This window comes from Notamacropus eugenii, chromosome 5, assembly GCF_028372415.1.
Source record: "Notamacropus eugenii isolate mMacEug1 chromosome 5, mMacEug1.pri_v2, whole genome shotgun sequence".
Classification (NCBI taxonomy): domain Eukaryota; kingdom Metazoa; phylum Chordata; class Mammalia; order Diprotodontia; family Macropodidae; genus Notamacropus; species Notamacropus eugenii.
In genome coordinates this window covers 354,151,396-354,174,773 of record NC_092876.1, presented here as the reverse complement: position 1 = coordinate 354,174,773, position 23,378 = coordinate 354,151,396, and the positions used below count along the sequence as shown (strand labels likewise).

General features: G+C 38.6%; 1 protein-coding gene across 7 annotated transcripts in view; it reads left to right on the top strand.

The window, feature by feature from the left end:
- The window catches only part of SIDT1 (SID1 transmembrane family member 1), a 190,007-nt gene that overhangs the window by 59,112 nt on the left and 107,517 nt on the right, over positions 1 to 23,378 (top strand). For all 7 annotated transcript variants that reach the window (XR_011968019.1, XM_072613980.1, XM_072613978.1 and 4 more), the window contains 2 exons: positions 11,833 to 11,954; positions 12,548 to 12,718. Coding sequence is in view for 6 of the 7 variants with exons in the window: in XM_072613980.1 (XP_072470081.1) it covers positions 11,833 to 11,954; positions 12,548 to 12,718 (293 nt within the window). In the remaining variant the exon portion in view is untranslated. The remainder of the gene's footprint in view (positions 1 to 11,832; positions 11,955 to 12,547; positions 12,719 to 23,378) is intronic.

Genomic DNA, 23,378 nt, shown 5'->3' with positions numbered 1-23,378 from the left:
GGTTGGTACTAGAGGCTCTAGTCTAGCTGAGATATACCTATTAAGAGCACCAATGCCCAACTGACCTGAGAGAGAACAATATTGAATGTAGCATTTCCATTTAACAATAGAGGCCAAATGTATCCTCCCCATGTTGCTAAAGGGGCCATCTTTCATTACTCAACTCATAACAGGCAAATCTGGACAAATGGTAACTGCAACAACTCATTACAAGGACACAGTACTCAGCTTGTGTAGGAAGCCTTCTTGCCTACATGTGGAAACACTATCTCTCTCAATTTCCATATGGAACCACATTTAATCACTAGTACAGGTTATGGTGACTGGTGGGGCCTTGGAATATCCACCAAGTCTGAAGGATCCTTTCTCTATATGCCTTGCTGAAGGCCACCAGAAGGCTGAGCCCCCTGAGCCAGTCAAATTCAGGAACACTTTCTTGGCTTTTTGGGAAAAGAACTAATTTAACCTACCTGGCAGAGGCAGGAATAGAGAGTACCTGTGTTTCTCATAGTATTTTTAAAATGCAAGAATTTTGCTCCTCCCCAAACCCAATCCAGTACCTACAAGAGAACCCTTAGTAAATAAATAAACTGAAGGAATGGAGCTCCCAGAGTCGCTAAGATCCAGGGACACACCTCTGCCTTCTTTACCTTGAACATAACAATCCTAGAGTTGAAATGCTTAGGTCTGCTTCTGGGGGAAGGCTACATTGGAAAGGCAATTTATGACAGCATTTGGCTTCTACCCTTGAAGCAGAGCAAAGAGAAAAAAATAATCACTTGGTTTTTTTCTCCTATCGGAACATTATGATTCATTTCTGGTGGAGGCAGGAGGACATCTGTTGTGATTTAAAAAGATGTAACTGTAAAAATTACACAATAACATTTTGATATAGGAAGGAATTTACTAAACCTACATTGGAGTTTGCACTCCATACATTAAGGCATTTGTCATTCATTTTTAGGAATGTATATGATTTATATTAAAGTTGGAAAAACATCAATATTTTTCCTTTAAGCTCTTGGCAACCCTTGATTATTTGTAGAATTGTGAATGTTTAGAAATGACTATTACCCTTTATGGCTTATTCCCCCCATACTTTTGTTTCCTTGCATACAGCATTAGCAATATCACAGCAACACAGTAGTTCTGTGGTTTTAGGAGTTTGTGTTAAAAATAGCAAATGTCCTCAAAATGTAGTTCACATTTTCAAAGCAATTTTAATCATAACTAGAACCCAAGTAGAGCTATTTGGGGAATATGCCCAGCCCTAAGGAAGTCTTTGCTGTTGATTTATTTAAATTAAGTCAATTATCCTAACAAGTTTTAGACTGTTTTATGTCATGAGACAATGTTTGCTTCTCTTTAGAATTAGGTGTCTGAATTTGAGGACAGCCAATGATAAACCTGAGTTATTTGAGTATAATAAATGCATTTCTAAAATAACCTATTTTTATGTGACAAGGGCTTTTTTCCTTTAAAAAATAAAAATGTAAACATAACTACCAATAAAGTAGTCAAATAAGCAAAATTTTAAAAAATTCCTACAGGTCTATAATCTTATTAATTTGGATGTGCCCTCTAATGGAACTTGCAATTCATACCTGACCACCTTATACTTCCCTTGCCCTTGTCTTCCCATAAGTCCATCACTAGAGGTCCAATCAACTCTCTAGGGACCTTCCTGGTTTTCTCTTGAGATTATCAATGGAGCACACAAACTATTGTTGTTTGCCTTACATTTGTCATAACTTTCTTTCGTCTTCTGTCTTTGTTGAGAGAGAGAATATTGATATTGTTACAATTTATTTCTTCCAAGAGTATGTTCACCCATTGGTCATTGGACAAGGATCTTACATTTAGGTTACCAACAACTAAGTTAAAGTTTATAAATAGCCTAAAAACTGTTAGTTAATAATAGAATTATATCTGTTTGCCCCACCTAAGTATTCCTGGTCTAGTGGTACAATTTTAGGGATTCCAAAGGAAATTCACATCTCTGGTCACTCTTCAGGGGCAGGGCATATCCAGACTTATACTGCCTTCTTCACTCCTCATCAAATGCTAGTTACACAAAAGATCATTACAAGTAACAAATACCAAGTAAACGTATTCATCCAAGCAAAACAGCAAATAAAAATTGGAGCAACTATACAGATTAAAAGCAAATCCACAAGGTAAATGAACTCTTCAGATGGAATCAAAGTAAGACCTCAGATCAATCAAGAGAGCAAACTTAATCTCCCACTCTCACCCTCCAAGGAGAAGTTCTCTCTCAAGTTCTCTAAGGAAGCAAGCTGGAAATCAGGGGTGTGTTGAGGAGCCAGCTTCCCCTACAGGTCTGCAGCTGCCAAAGTCTTTTTCTTTTCCTTTCTTGGAGTCTGCATCAAACCAGGTGTAGCTCTTTCACCAGAAGCTCTGACATCAACTCTGCCCCTCATACAGGTTCACTGTTTCTCATCAGCATTATCTCCTTCAGCTAGGAGCCACATGTAAACAGTGGCACATACAATAGTAATGACAATGATAAAAAAGCAAGCTTAGTAGGAAGCCCAGTTAGAGGTTTCAGGAAGAGTGTGTACCACTTCATTGCTTCGCTAAGGGTAATGCATAAATATTTTTTCACAACCTTGCCAACATTGAATTTTGTTGTTTTTAGTTACTTTTGCCAACTTGATAAGTGTAATGACAGCTTATATGTACACAGCACTTTAAGTCTGGTAAAATACCTTCCTCACAACAACTGTGTGAGATAGGTACCGCTAGTGCTATTATGCACATTTTACAAATGAAAAAACTAGGGCCTAGAGAATTCAAACCTAGATCTTACCTGGCTCCTGGGCTAGTACCATGCTCCCTGTCATAGTGGAAGATGGTATCCCAAAGTTTCTCTCATTTGTCTTTCAATGGTTATCAGATAATTAAGTTATTATTAATCATTTGTCACTTCTTTGAGAACTGTTTGTTCATAACTTCCTAGTGTTTATTTACTACTGATTGTTTTATTCTTGTTTCCTAAAGACTCTGAATGTCAAGTTTTTATCAGATATATGTATATTATATATACCACTCTGATTTTCCAGTATATTTTTATTCTAAATATATTGCATTTTGTTGTGAAAAATTGCTTTACTTTTATATAGTCAACCCTGTGAAATTTGTCACCAGTAACTTGTTTCATTTGTTCAACAGATAATGATTTCCCTCTCTGCAACTGAGATAAATATATCACTATTTTTTCTTCCAGTTTTTAATGGCTCATTTTTTAATGCCTAGTTCCTTAATCCATTTAGAATTACTTGTAGCAAATCACATGTGATATGGGTCTGATCATATATTTTGCTATTCTGATATACAGTTTTTATTGGATAACAATTCCCATGCCTAATGTTAGTTTTATCCACTAGTAATTTATTGTGTACCTTTGGTGCTAATTTTTCTGGTTTTTTAAATCTAATATTAGAGAATTTTCATAATCACTGCTTTTATAGTGTCGTGCTGGTACATCTCCTTTTTTCAATTTTAATAGTCTCTCTTGATATCTTTGCCTATTTTTCATGCATATTTTTATTGTATTAGTTAATTCTATGAAATATATCCCTTTTTACTGAAATAACATTAAATCAATATGTTTATTTGGAAAACATTGACATGTTAACATTTTTACCATATTGCCTCAATCTCGCAATCATAATGTCTGTCAAAATTGTCATATGTTTATTTTTATATGTCTTATGAATGAGTACCTTAGTAGGTTAATGCCCAAATATTTGATACATTATCATATTACAGATTCTCTAATTTCTAGTACTTATAGAAAAATTTACAATATTCAAGTTAATTTTTTTTAACTAAATGTCATCTTCTCTAGAAGCTTAAAAGATTTCTTTTTTGTCATTATAATTTTGGAGGTTGGTAATAATTACCTGGGTGAGTTGAATTCTTAGTTCTTCCTTGTTGGGGGTTAGTCAACAGGCTTTTATTAATCACCTACACCATGCTAGGCACTGAGGATACAAAGGTACAAGGCAGTTCCTGCTGTCAAGATGCTCACAGTCAAATGGGGAGATGGTATTCAAACAACAATGTAAAAACAAAATAGAGAGAGTAAATGGGAGATTGTCAAAACAGGGAAGGACTATTAAGCGGAATCAGAAAAGACTTCCTATAGAAGGTGAGACTTTAACTGGGACTTTAATGCATCTAGGTGGCACACCGGATAGAGCGCCACCCCTGGAACCAGGAAGACGCCAGCTCAAATCCAGTCTGAAACACTTACTAGCTGTGTTACCCTGTGCAAGTCACTTAATTGTTTACCTCAGTTTCCTCATTTTTAAAATGACCTGGACAAGGAAATGGCAAACCACTCTAGTATCTTTGCCAAGAGAGCTCAAATAGGGTTATGGACATGGCTGAAAGGATTCACCAACAACAGAGGGGGATGGGGAAGGAGTCAGAGAAGAGGGGAGAGAGAGTTCAGGGCTTGGGGCACAGACAGCAAGTGAAAGTGCCCTGAGTTAGGGGATGGAGTGTCTAGTGGAAGGAAGAGCAAGAAGTAGCTAAATTTGAGAATTATCTGTATAGAGATGATCCTTGAATCCATGGGAGCTGACGAGATTATCAAGTGAAATTGTAATAATAACATATCTATAGCACTTACTATGTAGTACACTGTGCTAAATGCTTTATAGATATCATCTCAATAGATGTAACAACTCGGAGGTTATTTATTATTATTCCCATTTTACATTTGATAAAATTGAGGCAAACAGAAATTAAGTGACTTGCTCAGTGTTGCACAGCTAATAAGTGTCTGAGGCTGCATTTAAAACTCAGGTCTTCCTAACTCCAGGCCCAGGACTCTATTCCTTGTACCACTGGTCAGAAAGAGAACAGAGCTAACAACCGAACCCACTATCAACGAGAAGGACCTAGATAAAAATCCTATAATGTCTGAGAAGCAATTGTCAGACAGGTAGAAGGACAGGAGAGAGCAGTATCTGGAAAACCTAGAAAGAACCCTTGTCAGTGAGACAAAGGTGACTGACAGTGTCAAAGAAGTCAAAAAGAAAGCGGATTGAGAAAAGATTTGGTAATTACAAGGTATCGGTCACTTTGGAGAGAGCAGTTTCAGTTAAATGATGAGATTGGAGGCCAGAGTAGAGTTAAGAAGGGAGTGGGAGGAGAGGAAATGCATCAACTGTAAATCCCCTTCTATGACTTCTCTCTTTGTCAATTATCTCTTCTTTTCAATGCTTCTGGAAGGTTTCTTACATAATTTTCTAAAATATAGTGATTATGTTCTTTGAAATTCTTTGGAAACCTACTAATCCTCAGGTTCCTTCTTAATCTGTCATTTTCCTCTGCCTTATTTTCTAAAATTTTTCTAATTGAATCATTTTTTAAGTTTTTTGTTGCAATTGTTCCTTCCATCCCTAAATATGTCAGTTATGATTTTAAAAGATTCAACTGATGTTTTGATTTGTTTTGCTTATTTCCAAACTTCTGACTTTCTTTATTTCCTCAGAGATTTCTCTTGATATTTTTTTACTGATTTTATTTCATCCTTTAATTCTTTGAGTGTGTCTGTTACTCAGTTTATTGTGTCTTTATGAATTTCATTGTTTCTGATAACACATGCTGATGCTGTTTCAGTACTTTTAGGTGCTTTTTTCCTCTTTTAGTTTTTCAATGGATTAGAGTTTTTTCCTGTATTTTCATTATTTTGGGGATTGTTCATTTTCTTGTAAGGATTTCTAGTAGTTCTGTTTATTTTTGTTATTCCTGCTGCTGTTTTTGATAAGGAGTCATGAAAATGTACCATTATCTCTCACTTCATCATATTTCTGTCTAATAATGTCTTGTTCTCATATGTGAAAGTGACATTTCTAGCCTATCAGTTGCTTTTCCAGTAGTAGTGATGAATTAACACTAACATATCTGTTCTCTTTCATTGACTCTACCCTGTAACAATGGCATGGGACTGCAAAACGACCATCTAAAGCAAATTACCCTCATGATGATTAAGCATGTGATTTTGGCTTCGCTAAAAAAATTCTCTAACCCAACAAGATTAATAAGTTATAGACTTTCTATGGAGTCTGATTACATCTCTGCAGAAGTTGAATGAATTGGGAAATAGCTTAGAAAATTTTATTAGAAGTTATCTAACATAATCATTGGGCCACCTATGAGTGGCACTTCTATCCAAGTTAAATTAAGAACAATTAGCTTACATTTAGAAACTGATTACTGGTCAACACACTGACAATACCTATCCTAGAGCCAGTGCTTTGGAGTTCAACTTTAAACACCTTTGATTTCACAATCTATATTTATTCCCTTTCTCTGTGTATTGCATAGCACAGGATTTAATTTTACAAAATGAAATATAAGATTATTTTAATAATATAAATCCTGTGTTGATATGAATGCCAATTACATAAAGGGTGGGATTGTAACAAGGGTGGTCAAGAGAACTTCTTGGTTTGATGAGATTCCTCCAATTAAAGTAAATAATAATGATTATTAACATTCACATAGCATCTACTATGGGCCAGGCACTTTGCTAAGTGATTTACAAATATTGTCTCATTTTATCCTCACAACAACTTTGGGAAGTAGGTTCTGGTATTATCTCCATTTCACAGTTGAGGAAACTGAGGCAAACAGAGACTAAGTGACAACCTTGAAAGGTAGGTGGTATTATTACCCCCATTTCACAGTTGAGGAAACTGAGGAAAACAGAGACTGAGTGACTTGCCTGAGATCACATAGCTAGTAAGTATCTGAGCCCAAGTTTGAACTTAGGTCTTCTTGACTCCCAGCCTGGTGGTCTATCCACTACACCGCTACCTGGATGAGATTATAAACCCAGGAACTGTGTCAGAAAGTATAGCCTTCCACAGAGCTAAATATCATCCTTAGCATCTAGCTAGAAGGTGCCCCTTCCCACAAAAACTGAAATCCTCTCTCCCTTCTACATAAGAGGTTGGGATTCAGGACCATTGTTCATGAACTATCTTTTCAGGTCATCTGGGAAAGCACAGTTCAGCTTCTCCATTGTGCTCACATGGTAATTCTATTAATACCATGGCTTCTTGGGTCTCTTGAACCAGGAAAATCTACTCTCAAATCTTTGGTCTCTGACCTGTATTCCAAAAGCTTTGGATGAGCACATGGAACTCCCATGAACCCCCTGTTCCACAGTTGCTATTACCAATCCCTGCAGGGAGGAAAATTCTCAAATGCCTGAATGAAAAGTATGTATTAAGTGCTTACTATGTACCAAGCACTGTGCTACACACCACATTAAAGAGAGACAGGCCTTCCTTCAAGAAGCTTACCTTCTGATAAGGAGAGAAAACACATACATAGGGATTGGTGGCCAAGAAAGGTCCTTTGGCCTGGGGAGTTAGAAGAATGGTGAAAGAAGCTCTAAAGTTGATTGGCATGCCCTTTCCAGAAGCAATGGTAGTATTGATTTGATTACAATTCCTAGAAGAAGAAGGGCAAAGGTAGAACAGGTAGGAATAAACCAGATGGATAAGAAGAATATGGCCAGGGTTGCATGGCATGGTGGTCTAGGGCCAGCTTAATGCAGTGCAAAGTTATATTCACTGACTTAAAAATCAGGACAGCAGAGCCCCAGGAGGAGAATTCCAAACTTGACTGGACTTAGTCCCCCATGTACCCTCTGAATACACAGACTTTCCTCCCAGAATGCACGGGCTTATTCAACTACCCGCTTATCTGTATTTTGAAGAGGGAAAAAAATGCACAAGACAACAAGCATTTATTAAGTTCTTACTGTGTAAACATTGGGGATGAAAAGGCAATAACAGTTTCTGTCCTCAAGGAGCTCACTTTCTAATGTAGGAGAAAAAAGTGGGGGGTGGGGAAGGGAGGAGTGTCAATTCATCATTAAAAAAAAATAGAAACTAAACCAATGGAAATGTTTGGAACATTCAAGTGCATACCAAAGGAAATCAGAAGTGAACATAAGAAAATTATAAAGATCAAACATGCCTTGAAAGAAGAGATATAAGAGGACATACCCAGCCCACCACTTCATGGAGGTGACTTGTCCACAGTTGTTGCTCATTGCGCATTCCTGTTTTTCAGATTTTTTCTGTGTATTGATTAATAGTGCTGATTTTTCCATTTCTTTTTCTTTTTTTTCCCAGTCTTGAAAAAATAGTATTTGTCATATAAGATGACTCTCGGGGAAAGGAGGGGATACTGGGAAAAACTATGAGAATGTGAAAATAAAATTAATAAAAACTTTAAAAAATAAACAGAAGAGAGCATAAGGAAGGTCAAAAGGGAACACAGATCAAAAGCAAAAACCCATACTATACTTAATGGAGAAATAACCGTATGTAACATTAATTCACAGTTTCATTTTCTTCATATATTAAGTTTGCTGATGGTTTTGAAGTTCATTATAAAAAGAGAAAACTTTAAAAATTCTAGACCCTAATCATTAGAAATGACTCAAGGGTATCAGTTGCCCTCTTAACAAAGTAGTACTGGGCATATCTCATACTTTTTAGAAGAACAGACAAATTGGCCAGGAAGAACCCCTATGAGTCTCTATCATACATTTTTCAATGGAATTACAATAGATGATGTCTATTCTCTCTACTAAGTGCCTTTTTTTGTATTTAAGATGCTAGAAAATATCCAAAACAGAATCATATTTGAAAGAAGTAGCAAAATCACAGTATGAAATCTTGATCAAGGTCTCAGCAATGACAGTTTTAGTGAGAAAGAGGAAAAAATTTTTTTTATGAAATTAATTGAACTTGCACATTTTTAAAATTCTTGTCATCATTTCATCTCAAACTACAGGGAAAATTTGAGCAAGCAGAATACATGGTTGTATTCAAAATAGAAATTTATGGAAATATTAATGGTCTCAGAAACCAAAGGTGATGGAGACATTAGTTTTATGATTGTTCTAAGGCCATCTTTAATGGTATTAACCAATGAGTAGGGCATAGGCTCAGTGTTGGCATAGAGAGGAAAATTAAATCATATCCTTAATCACATTTTCAAATCTCAACATTCTGGTAATAAAATTAACAGTCATCAGCAAACACAAATATTTCAATATAAAAAGAACAATGGAAAGCTTGTCTGAAGTACAAGGCTGTGTACTCCAATTGTGGCAAATGTGTTGATTTATTTTGCTTGCCTATATATTTTTATTTCAAGGAAGGAAATTCTATGGAAGGTGGGCATGCAGTAAGTTAGTGGACAGTGATAGAAATGCAACAGAGAAAAAAAATTTGAATATTTACTTCTTGCATGGTTTGGATTTTCCTCTTAAAAAGTCTTCCAATAGAAGCCTTTCCATCAGCCCCAAACTTTATTTCAGGATTTTCCTGGATTCTTCGTTATTCTTCCCCCTACATATCCAATCAGTTGCCAAATATTGTCATTTCTACTTTCACAACATTTCTCTCATCTCTTCCTTCTCTTCCTTCACTTGTCTGATCACCACCATTCTCATCTCCTCCTTCACTCACTCAGCTAACATCTTAGTTCAGGCCCTCATCACTTCTTGCCTGGATTATTGCAACAACCTCCTAATTGATTTCTTTGCCTTGTTTTTCTTCATTTCAGTCCATCCTTCGTATTGCCAAAGTAATTTTCCTTAAGGACAAATCAAATCATTTAACTGAAGTGGTTCTCTAATGCCTCTAGGATCAAACATAAACTCCTTTGTTTAACTTTTGAAGCCTTCCATAACTTGGTTTGCTTACATAATCTTTCCAGGCTCATTGGACGTTACTCCCCTTCCTATACAAGGTGATCCAATCAAACTGGACTGCATGGCTTTGCATGGGCCATCCCACCTACCTGGAATGCATACTCTCTTTACCTGTGCCTTATAGAAACCCTTTCTTCTTTTAAGCTCAGGCATCGTCTTTTGCAGGAAGTCATTCCTGATTCCCCCAACTGCTAGTACTTTCCCTTCCAAACCACCTTACATTTAATTACTTTGTGCATATTTGTACATATTAACTTTATATTTATGCTATATACACACACATACATTTGTATGTGTCCTGTTAGCCTCCCCCATTAGAATATAAGTCCCTTGTGAGTAGGAATTGCTTCATTCTTGGTACTTGCATCCCCAGCACCCAGCACAGTGTCTGGCACATAATAAGTAATTAATAAACACCTGACAATTGAGTCCACAGGCTCAGCCTCTGATTTCCGTTGAATTGGGCCTTGGTGTTTGCTCTCACAGGACAATGTCCAGCTTTTCAATTTCCTCAAGTTTCTATAGAGTTAAATGTGTTTGAAGCTTAAAATGCTCTATTTTAAAGGTCATACCTTTGACAATGATTACTCTTGTTCAGTCATTGTAAAAGAACAGATATATTAAATGGGAAAGTATTTACTAACTCACATTCAGAAAGCCCTTTAGGACTTAGAGAGCCTGTTCCCCACAATAGCTCTGTGAGGTAGCACAAGTGTTATCTATCCTTCTATTACAGATTAGAAAATCAAGATATATGAAAGTGAAATGACTTACCCATGGCTGCACAGCTTTTAAGTGTCAGAGGTAGGGTGAAGAAGCAGATTTCTAGAGTTCAGATCCAACATGCTTTCCACTATTTTAGTCACTCAGTCATTGTGTCAGTAAACTTTTATTAAGCACCGATTATGTGCCAAGCACATAGTGCTAAGCTCTGGGGATATTTAAAAAAAAAAAAAAGGCAGTAATGAAACAAAACAAAACAAAACAAAAAAACCACCAAGCCATCCCTTCCTTCCAGGAGCTCAGGGACTAATGGGAGATACAAAAAAGTTACACAATAAATTGGAGATAATCAAAAAGGGAAAGCACTATTGTTGAGGGGGACTGGGGAAGACTTCTTGTAGAAAGTGGATTTTTATCTGGGACTTAAAGAAAGCTACAGAAGTCAAGAGACAAGAGATGAGGAAGGAGACAAACAACTAGTTTTGAAGAGCAGCCAGTGAAAAATGTTTTGTTCAAGGATTCAAGTCACCTCAATTTCTAAGCACTAACTAAGTGGGGGGAGGGATGATTGTATTAGAAAATCAAGTCTAATTTGGGAAAATTCAAACTATTGAACAAATCAAAATTTAGAATTATGCCCACCACTGCCCCTTAGAATTGTCTATTGGAAGCTACTCGCTGAACATATGAATACACATTCCAAAAGATAAAGTTCTTTTTACAAAGAGTATTTCTTTCTTTCTCTTTTTCCATGATCTAGGGGCAAATTGAAAAGTTTCCAAAGACAGGAAACTAGGCAGAGCATATGATAGAGCACTGGCCCTGAAGCCAGGAGAGACTGAGTTCAAATCCAGCCTAAGATACTGACTAGCTGTGTGACCTTTGGCCAGTCACTTAACTCTAATTGCCCCCCACCCCAAAAAAATGTTCCCAAAGTATAGTCAACTCTCTATGTGTACAGTAGATTAGAACAAATGGGGCAAGATCAATATAAATAAGAAAAATTACCATTAAGAATCAAAAGGTTTCTAGCTGCAGTTCAGTTGCAGAAGACAAATTCTCCAGCAATCATAGTTTTATAGCTATAAAGTTTGCTAAGTGTTTTCCTTGCAACTGGCCTATGAAGTGGGTAGTACAGATATCCTTGTATCCATTCAATAGATGAGAAATCTGAGGCTCAATCAACAAGGTTACATGATTTGTCACTTAGTCAAGTAAGTGTCCAAGGTAGACTTAAAGCCAGGGTCTCCAGCCTCTGGGCCTAACCTTCTATAGTGCACTATAGGCTTAGGAGGATCTGCTTTTCAAACTCTTTCTGCCTCATTCCACAGGTGGATGCCGTGCGGGTATATGCGAACAGCTCATCCGAGGACCTAAAGTATCCTGTCCTCTTTGTGGTTCGCCAGCAAAAAGGGGTGCTGTCCTGGCAGGTGCCTCTGCTCTTCCGTGGATTGTAAGTGATTATTCTTCAATAGAGGATAATGGCATTAGGTTTCCTCCACTGACTATTACACCTCAAAATAAGCCTTTGCTTCACTTCAAGGGAAAGTAAGATAGAACCATTGTGTTGTTGCCACTTTATATATGCTAAATACAAATAGGTTGGGTATGCAGGGACCTAGAGAATACTGTATTTCTGTCTGGCCGACTTCAGATTTCCCTTCTGCTGTTTTTTTTCAGACATGCTTAAAGCTATGTGGTTCTCCAGAACTCTGAAAGACACTTTTCTGTTCTGTATCTCAAAGAGGGGTAATGATTCATTCTCTGGTCAGTGTCCCAAGTGCCTGCTGTGTGCTGGGCACCATACAACTTGACTGTTCTGGTGTATTATAGGTATAATCTAGCAAATGGCCAGATCAAGACTTGTATTCACAGAAATCTTTGCCCTCAAGACACTAGTCTCAAAAATACATCTTATGTTTCAGTCAGAAATATAAAACCTAATGAAGAAAAAAATGTATATTGGAAGAAGTAGAAAAGGATAGATATTTTTCTTCTTACTGTTTTATTTCTGCTTCCCCCACCCCCCTGCCATCGGGGCTACAGGTACCAGAGAACCTATAATTACCAGGAAGTGAGCCGAACATTGTGCCCTTCTGATCCCACCAACGAAACGAGACCTTCAGAGCAACTCCTGTTTGTAGACGTAGCATCCATGGCTCCCCGAGGGGCCCAGTACAACTTGCTGGTTACCAAAATCAAGAGCTTCCAGCTTCAGTAAGCAGGATTCATTGTGGTCCTCCTTTCTTTCTCTGCCTGATCAATGTTGTGCATGTGTGTGTGTATGGACTTTTGTTTTAATTTTCATAGAAAAGCTTCAATTTTTTAAAAGTAAATCATCTTCTCATTAACAACCTAAGACCTCACAGCTGGAGAGCCAAGTCCCAGACTCCTGACAACAGAAAGACAGTGGAAACCAAGTAGAACAATGAGGTCAACAAGACTTGGTGCATATAGTTTATCTGTGTCTAAGATACTGATGCTATGCCAAATAAGATTATATGTTTGACATGTTACACAATCTGTTTTTGTTGCTTCCAAAGTTAATTAGATGGGAGTTGGGGTGTAATTACGAAGTATTTACTAGAGGAATCCTAATGATAGTTTATTATAAAACATTTGCATGATTATATGACATTTGTCACCTATAAATTTGGGTTTGCCAGGCAAACCCTACAGAGATTGGTTAATTCCTCCTATGTATTATACCTAGAATTCAAGTAATTGCTACTAGTTGAATGTTGAATGCCTAGTTGAACTAGGCAATTTAAACTAATTGCCTAGGTTTTCCCCAAGCATAGTTAGCTGAGGTTTAAAGCATTTAGCTTAGGATCCAATCATTTATTGCCTCGTATAAAAATTGGGCAGCTGGGTGGTATGGTAAATAGAACACTAGTCCTGGAGTCAGGAAGGTCTGAGTTTAAATCTGGCCTCAGACACTTGCTAGTTATGGGCAAGTCATTTAACCCCTATTTGCTTCAGTTCCTCATCTGTAAAATGAAGACATACTGAAGAAGGAAATGACAAATCACTCTACTGTCTTTGCCAAGAAAGACAAAGTCCATGGTCCCACATAGAGTCAGATATGACTAAATGATTGAACAACATAAAAATTTAATTCTTTGTTAAGAAACCAATAACATTTCCATAGTAAATTTGTCAAGGTAAAAATAGAGAGCAATTTTAAAGGAAATATAAAAAAGTACATGTTTTAGTGCCATGAAAGACAAAACAGCCTGAACCCCACAGGTCAGGAGAAACAGCTGGCTCTCACCAACATCCCACCTGGCAACACTGACTTGCTTCAGCCTACTCTCTTTGCTTCCTTCCGTTTCCAATTCTTCCCTCTTTTGGTCTTGACATTAACTTTGTTCTGGCTCTCTGGCCATGAAATTAACTGGCAAAGCTATGGTTCCTCAGCCCTCTGGAATCTGCTTTTCTAGTCCTCAGGTGTGTGATATGGAGGCCTGGAGTTTATGCAGACCCATTTTCCTTAAAGCTCTCACCTCAGTCATTCTCAGGATGCCTCTCTGAGCCTTTCTTCCTTGGCACCTTGGAGTTTCTCTCTCTTTCAGAACTGAAATGCAAAAGGATGTTTCCCTGTCTGAGTGCTAACACTACATTTCCCAATTTTGAGCTTTAGCTCTGACCATCTTACCTTCCTCTAGATGGTCTCCATGTTTTATCCCCTTTTGAAGCTTTTTGCATGCCCTATTACTTTTATGGATGGTTCCCTGAGGCAAATTTTATTAGTCTAATATGTTTGGCTACTTGGCCCTTGATGGGTAAGTCACTTCTCATGCCTCAGACTCCTGTTCTGAATGCACCGTTGGTGCCTCTGAGCTTTGGTCACCATATCCTCATCATATGGCTTCTCATTCCAGACCAGGTGGCTCTCAAACTCTTAGGAGCAGCTGTGGTATCCTGAAAAGAATCCTGGACTTGGAGTCAATAGTGCAAATCTTTACTCTGCCATTTACTGCCTAAATGACCTTGGACAAGTCACACTCTATGTGGGCCTTGGTTTCTTCACCAATAAAATAATGGAGTTGGATGAGATCATCTCCAAGTCTCTTCCATTTGTAAATCCTGTGCACCTGTGCTGCTAGATCAACTTTCCTATGAGTTCCCCATTATTAGCTGAGCTGACAAATACACCCTAGATTCCAAAGAAAAGGAGGTCTTTTTCACATTTTCAGATTAAAATCTTACACCTTCCAAGTACAAGTCGGAGTGTTTGGGACCCTCCTCCCTGGGTGTGGATCCTGAAGACTAGATGTTGTTACAACATTAAAGATAATAAAACATGCCTGGGCATTCAGGGAAGCCGCATATACTCACTCTGCAGTCACTGGGCAGGGTCATTTCATCATAGGTTAATTAGGTACCTTTTCTCCCCATAGATAATAGCTGTTAAAAATGAATGCTTAAATCTCTCAAGAAAACTTTTACATTCTCCCACTTACACTTGTAAAAATCTAAGAACCCTCAGCCCTGGGTTTGTCCATGGCCTCATGACGAGCCCCTAACATATCTTCACTGGCTAACATTTTATAACCTAGTCTCTTGATGTTAACAGGTGCTCATTTCTAGCTAGCTAGCTGTGATCTTAGAATCCCAGAATTTCCAGGTGGAAAGGACCATCAGGATCATCCAATACATTCTGCAGATGAAGAAGTTGGTCTTCCCCAATTAACATTTTTGCTTCTTCCAGAAATAGAAAATAACACTGTGCAAAACCATACTTTTTTTTTTAATTGGGAGAAGTTTCCTTTGGCATTTATGCCATCCCAGAAACCTCACCAAGGGTCCCTCTGATCCACATGATCCTCTCCTCTGCTGCTTTATAGAGTTTATATTCAACCAAATCTTAGGAATATACATATTATCTCAGAGCTCCCAGTTAGGAAAATGTCTACTATTTAGGAAGAAATTTGGCTTTCTGCTCTTATTATTTTATGTTTATCTCTAATCTCCAGTTTCTTTGTAGTAGAGGTAAAAATCAATTTACTAGAAGCATCAGGGTAAAAAAAAAAAAAATAATTAGAACATTAGAATTACAGACAAGTCCTGAGAGGGCAGGCTGGAGAAGGAACAGATCTTTCAGTAAAACCTCTTTAAGCCCTTGAGGAGGTGGATACAACTGGGTAGTTTCAGTCCAAGTCTTCTCCTGCAAGACTCCTGTGGGAGCTGGGAGCCCTCCTCCACTCCTCCTTTCTGTGCTGCAGCTCAGCCCCACTTCTTCCCTCTCCTTCCTCTTATTGTCCCATGCCTCCAACTCTGCAGCTGGGCTCCTGAAGCTTCTCTTATCACTTTGAGTCTCTTTCTTATAGATTTTGTGTCTCTAAGGACTCCAGGTCATGACTCAAATTCATCTACCTCAACAATAGCATGGTCTCAAATCCTTCTCAAGGGTGAGAGGGAAATGCTTGTCCATCTGAACCTCAAATTCCAAGCTGATAGTCAGTTCTCAAACTACCAAGCATGTCCTAGCTGCATAATTTCCCTAGCCCAACCCTGGCCAGAGACTTCTTAAAAGATTTAACCATTTTTTCCCCTTTCTCTAGAGTGTTGCAAATATATTTGAAGAAAACAGTTTTAGTTATACCTCTTGATATTTTAGCACAGTACACTCATAATATACTTACAGTAGGAGCTCAATAAACATTTGTTGCATGAACTCATACAAAGGAAAAGATAACAGGAGAATGTTCTGTGGTTAAAGTGCAACCTAATCACAAGTGTTTCCCAGGTTCTACATGGGTGAACATTTAGTATCTGTTGATTTTGGAAGAAGGAAAAAAAAGATCTTAGATAAGGGAGCTAAAAGGAAGGAGATGTGATGTTTCTATCTTTGTCTCTCAAGAAAGTTCTTCTACTGGAGGAAGACAGTGGGGAAGAGAAGCCAGGAACTAAGAGAAAAGCTAGCAGGGTTTGGATCCTGCTTCTTGGGCAAGTCTCTCTTTCTGGGATTCAGAAAACTGAGGGGGCCAAGCTAAGATTCCCTCCAGCTCTAGAGACTAGGATTCTGTGCTAAGTCAGCCCCAAAATAGAATTAAGGATAAATTGCCAAGAGAGACTTCTAATCCAGAATGAAGCAGATGAGTCAGAAGAGCCCATTATTATTCTTACTGAAGTCACCCCAAAGAAGGCGAAGCATAGTAATGATAGTTAAGAGACTGGGAAGAAAGTCAGTCATCAAGCATTTATCAAGTACCAGCTACATGCTAGGTGTTGTGCTAGGAGCTGGGGACACAAGGACAAAAATGAAAGACTCCCTTCCCTCAAGGAGCTTATATACAGTCAAGAGAGAGGCTGTGGAATGTAATGGCTAAAGAGCCGCCCTCAGAGCCTTGGTCCCAGTTCTGTCTCGGCCACACGCTGGCTACGTGGTTCTGAGCAAGCCACCTCTCAGTACTTAGGCAGCTTCCTTCCTTTTAACTCATTCATCCAGTAGAAAGACACATAGAAATACCTGAGTGAAGAGGAGAAAAAGGAAGAAAGAGAATAGGGAGGATAGGAGAATTGTGTTGTAAAAGCTGAAAGAAGACATCAAAGGACACTCAGATATTGTCATATATCAACCTTTACCTAAACATCCTCTCCCGACTATAGTGCTGCAGAAGCAACAGCTTGGAAATTTTTCCTACAGTAGCAGTAAAGGCAGAGATATTAAGACAGGTTTCAGTTCATGAAAAAGATGAGCTGGCTTTTCGATAATAGAGACAGAGAGAGAGAGAAACAGACAGAGAGAGAGAGAAGAGAGAAAGAGAGAAAAAAGGAGAAAGAAAAAGAGAGAGAACCATTTCTGAATCAAACTGGTATGTGTGTTCCTTTAGGAATATTACCTGAAATTATCAACTTTAATGTAAACGCTGAGAATATTTTGTAAACAAAGCACTGTTTAAGTGTGAGCTGTCATTGATATTATTCGTTGCATAATTGTACTCCCAAGATAAATAATTTGAGATTTTTGGGTGGCAGAGCAGAAAATACATTTATCCATTTGACAAGTATTTATTAGGTGCCAGCTGGGTAGCAGGCATTATGGTCATCACTGAGGATGCAAGGACAAAACAGTAAAACTGACCCTGCCCTCAAGAGGCTTATTTTTCATTTGCTAGAAACAATATGTATAGACACAAAAATAAATACAAAATAGACATAAAGTAAATAAAAACAATTTGAAGTAGGAGGGTAGTAGCAACTGAGGAGATTGGGGCAAGCCTCGTGTAGGAAGTGGCATTTGAGCTGGGCCTTGAAGCAAGTAGGAAGATGAGGAGAAAGTGTTCCAGCCACAGGGGAATGGCTTGTGTATCAAATGAGGTTTTTAATTCTAGAATCATAGAATTTTAGGGCTGGAATAGAATTTCATCTAGCTGAATCCCTCCATGTCACAGATAAGGAAATTAAATATTACTATAATCAAGAGTACAAGATCTCCCTTCTCCCTCCCTCATACTGTTTTCTGCACTTTGTGCAATCAGAAATCACCCAGATTTGAGGCAGCTTAGATGGGGCAGTGGTTAAACCTTTGGACCTGGAGTCAGGAAGGCCTGTGTTCAAATCTGACCTCCAATACTCACTAGTTGTGTGACCTGGGGAAAGTCATTTAACATTTGTTTTCTTGAGTTTCCTCAGCTGACAAATGGGGATTAGATATATATAGATATAGATATATAGTCAAATGAGATCATTTTTGTGAAGTTTTCAACACAGTGCCTGGTATACAATAGGTGCTATATAAATGCTTATTCACTTGCCCCTTCACTTATATTATTCCTGTGTAGCTATGTGACTTGAATGGAAGGAGAGAGCGAGGAAGACAGAAAGTGTGGCTCACGGAAGTCTGGTTACCCACATGGGTGACTTTTTGTATGTGTGCACACGTGCATGAGCGAAGAAAACTTCATGCATTAGCTGTATTGTCAGCTACAAGAGATCTTAGACATAGCACACATCACAGTTAGTCATGATACTGGGTCTTGAGGTCACAGAAATCACTGAAAGCTACAACCCTGGATAACACCTTCTAGAACTTCTTTCATCTCTCAGACATGACTGGAGCCTTGGTAGTCACAGGCCCCTAAACACATCCTTTGCCACTAGGAAGCAGATGAGACCTCTTTTTGGCAGAGCAGAGCAACTAAAACTACCTGGGTAGCCTTCCTGTGCGTCTGTCCTTCTGTCCTATGTGCCCCTACGAAAAGTCTTATGCATCAGTGAGCTGCTAGGGATCTTAACAGAACATAGCACCCCAAATCCAGGAAGTGCCTACAATGTGTAAGGTCTTGTGGTAAGCTCTGGGGATGCAAATACAGAAGGAAGGAAGGAAGGAAGGAAGGAAGGAAGGAAGGAAGGAAGGAAGGAAGGAAGGAAGGAAGGAAGGAAGGAAGGAAGGAAGGAAGGAAGGAAGGAAGGAATGGAGAAAGGAATGGAGGGAGGAAGCCAGGAAGGAAGGAAGGGAGGGAGGAAGATAGTGTCTACCCTCAAGATGCTTACAATGTAATTGGGAAAGACAAGACATAAAAGAAAAATGAGGCAGAAAAATAAGAACTGAATGTGGGAGCGTAGTGGAGAAGTCACAATTAGAGAAGCCCCCAGGTAATACGGCCAGATGAAGAATGAGGAGAGGCGGCGGAGGTGTCTCCTTAAATGGAGGTGTGGAATTCATGACCCCAACTACCCTCTAGGTAGACTGGCGGGGGTGGGGGTGGGGGGTAGTGTATGGTTCCAAACATAGTACGAAGGGTGATGAGGTTATCCTGATAATCAATGATGATATTATTTCACAACGTTAATGATAGATGTGTCCTTGACAATACCTTCAGAACCCTTTTCCATTTGGGCAGATGTGCCTGTGCCAAATTCTAGGATCCCAGCAGTCAAAAGTTACTGGGCTCTCATTAAGGTCCATAGAATTACTTAAGACATTTACTAATTGGGTGACCCTGGGAAAGTCACTTAACATCTGTTTGCCCCTGTTCCCTCAACTATAAAATGGAAATTATAATAGCACCTACCTTGCAGGGTTATTGTGCTCATCAAGTGAGGTAGTATCTGTAAATGTTGCTAGCATAGTACATGTCCAATTTTTGTTGTTTGATCATTTTTAGTCATGTCTGACTCTTCGTGACCCCATTTAGGGTTTTGCCAGTACCTTGGCAAAGGTACTAGAGTAATTTGTCATTTCCTTCTCCAGCTCATTTTATAGATGAGGAAACCGAGGCAAGTAGGATTAAGTGACTTGCCCAGGGTCACATAGCTAGTGCGTGTCTGAGGTCAGATTTGAACTCAGGAAGATGAGTCTTCCTAACTCCAGGCGCACCTCTCTATCCACTCTGCCACCTACAAAATGGGTACTTAATAAATGCTTATTCTGTCCCCTCCTTAAGATTACACTGCTAGTTAGGAGTAAAGCAGGGCAGTGCTTAGATCTCCTGAGTTACTTATGGAAGACTCACCCTCCTTCTCAGGCTCAGAAATGCCCCTCACAATAGTTAAAAATGATTCTCTGGTTTTAAACTGAGATTGATAGCCTCTATTGAAAAGTCAAAAGGATATAAAGTGCTGGGTCTGGGGTCAAGAAGATCTGAATTCAAATCCAGACACATTTACTTGTTGTGTGACCCAAAGCAAGTCACATAACCTCTTTTTGCCTCAATTTCCCGAACTGTAAAGTAGGAATAATAATAGCACCTCTCTCCTAGGGCTGTTATAATGATGAAATGAGATAATATTTGTATAGTGTTTAGCACAGTGACTGGCACAGAGTAGATGCTTAATAAATGCTTGTTTCCTTCCTTCCTCTAGAAATAATGAAGTTAGTATCTAACTTAGTCTACCAGTGAGTTCGTTGCTTAGAGAAAGATATTTCATAGACTCCTACGTATGTAACTAGAAGATCCCTTCAGGGTCATATGGTCTAATCTCCCCATTTTACGGATGAGAGAATGAAGGACTAGAGAGAGGGGTTTAGTAATTTTCCCAGAGTCAGTCAACAAGCATTCATTAAACAGGAAACATCAAAATATGAAAAATGAATAAATACATGAGAGAGGCATGGGAGCCAGGGGAGAAAAAAGGAGAGAAAGATGTAAAGGCAAAAACATGACCTATGCTCTCAAGGAGCTCACATTCTAATGGGGGATATATCATGAAAAAAAATAGTACATATAATCTCTATACAGTGTAAATGAAAGGTAACATCAGAAGGAAAACGCTAGGAACTAGGGGTGAGTACTGAGGGGGAAAGGGAGCATTGCATGAAGCAGAAAAGGCCTCTTACAGAAGTTAGGATTTGAGTTGAGTCTTGAAAGAAGCCAGGAAAACTGGGAGGGTGAGGGGAAGAGAGAGAATGTTCTAGCCAGGAGGAGACCACAGTAAGAACTCATGGAGTCATGTCATGTGTAAGGAACATCAAAAAGGCTGCTGTTGCTGGGTCATTGAGCAGGGAGAGGGCAATGAAGGATAAGGAGATGGGAAAGGTAGAGAGGGGCAGGTCATGAAGACTTTAAAAACCAAATCAAGTTTTATCCAGGTGATCCTGCAGAGAACCACTGGAGTGTATGGAGTAGGGGGGAAAAGGTGCCATGGTCAGACCTGTACTTTAGGAAAATCTTTTTGACAAGTGAGTGGAGAATGGACAGTCTTGGGGAGAGACTTGAGGCAGGAAAACCAATCAACTTTTGTCACTGCATAGTCCTGGCATAAGGTGATGAGGGCCTGCACCAGGATGGCAGCTGTGTGAATGGAGAAAATGGGATATGTTTCCACAATTGACTTTCTCCATCACAATTTCAATATATCTCAGGTCAGCATAAGAAATTAAATGGGAATTTGGAGGGAGTTCTGGGGAAGCCACAGACAACACAGGGACTATGACCAAATACTTAATCCCAGTTTTACAATAAAGTACTGAAATACCCCAAAAAGAAGAAGAAAAATTCAGACTTCTCTGGAACAAAAGGAGAGCCAAAAAATTTTATGCGAATTCTCTAGATAGCGGGGGCACCAGACTCCTAGCCAACTGTATTGTGTGGGTGTGAGGTGGGGGAGGTCACACAAATAATAAATGGCAGGGCCAGTATTTGAGCTTGGGTCCTCTGACTCAATCCACCATTTTTTGCACTGTACTAAGCTGCCTCTTAATAAGCTAGTAGTAGTTTAATGGATTAGACATCAGAAAAAAAAATCTGGCTTATTGATTATAGATTTAGATAGATAGCCTACCCTTCCTTTGCTCTTCTCCTTCTTCCTTACCTGCTCCCAAACTAACCATAATATGGAACTATGGCAAGATAATCGAACATTTTATATTTCTCTAAATTAAAAAAATTATATGGGTTCTTCATGATATTTTTTCCCCTAACAAGGAACCCTGTTATAAAAGAGATTTTCTATTTCCATTGTAGAGAGAGGTGAAGAACAGGAAATGTTTACATAATGCCATCTGCCAAAATAATCAATTTATAGTTTACATATTATCACAATCTGTATTGGAAGATAGAAATGGGGTGTCTCAAGGAAAACAACGTTTCCTGTATTTATGCATGTCATACTTAGGAAAATAATGGAGAAATGGAACCTCATAATTATATATGTATGTTCAAACAGAGAAATAATTGGAAATCAAAGGCTGTCAAGCAAAGCTTTAGAAAACAAGTTTCTGGCCAAGATAAAACTGCTCCCGGAAATACCAGGGTGGTTCAGGCTTGCCAAGAAAATCAGTTTCTCTATCATTCCTATGGCCTGACAAAGGGGAGTTGAATGCTCTGTTGCCTGGGTAACACCTGATGAAATTACTAACACTGAAAACTATGTTATAAAAGGGCAGTGCTCAAGTGGTTGAGCTGAGTATACTCCCAGGAAAGGGCAATCCTAGAGGTTTTCTGAACCCCAGCCATGTAAACACAGGACCATGATCATTGGATCAGATGTCAAAGTGAACCTTAATGTAGACTTTCTTTTCTTTTCATGACATGGGGCTAAAACTCCCAACTGCAGTTCATGGTAACTGATGAAGGGGATTTTTGACTAGAGAAAATGAATGAGAAAATAATTCCATTAAGCAAGCCAGTTTTAAGAAGTGAAGCAAATGTGACTCAATATAGTACTAATTTAAAAAAAAGTATTACCATCCTGAGAAATAATGCCTGATTTCTTTTCATTCCTAAGTCTACTCCCAAATATAAATATCTTATTATACATATATTCTTCTATTATACTCTTTGGAGATGAATGTTTCATTTAAACATTTTAATTTCTACCAAAATCTGCAAAGTCCTGTGATATGAAGGAGATCATAGATTCCTGAAAGTGGTGTCATCAGAAAAGCCCTATCAGGTTGTACCCATAGGCTGAAAAGGTTTTAGGTTCAGTCTCAGAATCGGAATCACAGAATTTCACAGTTGTAAGAAACCTCACCAGTCTTCTAGTTCAATTCATACCCAAGAGGCATCCCCATTATAACATAAGTAAATAGTGGTTATCCAAGTCTTTGATCAAAGACCTTCAATGAGAGGAAACACTTTCTCTTCTTAAGGCAGCCCATCCCACTTTTAGAAACCTCTAATTATTATAATGTTTCTCCTGATATTAATCTAAACTTCCTCTTTTGACACTTCCATCCATTGTTCCTAGTTTTACCCTCTGAGGCTAAAAAAAGTCCAAGTCTTCTTCCACAAAACAGTCCAGTATTTAAATATTTAAGCACACAGTATTTAAATAAATACTTGAAGATAGCTCTCCTGCCCTGCCTCTTTAAATCTCTTCTCCAGGCTTGTGACTCCCCATTTCCTTCAACCTATCACTCCATATGGCATGGATCCACAGATGTCTTCTATCTTGATTGCCCTCCTCTGGAAATTCTCATCTT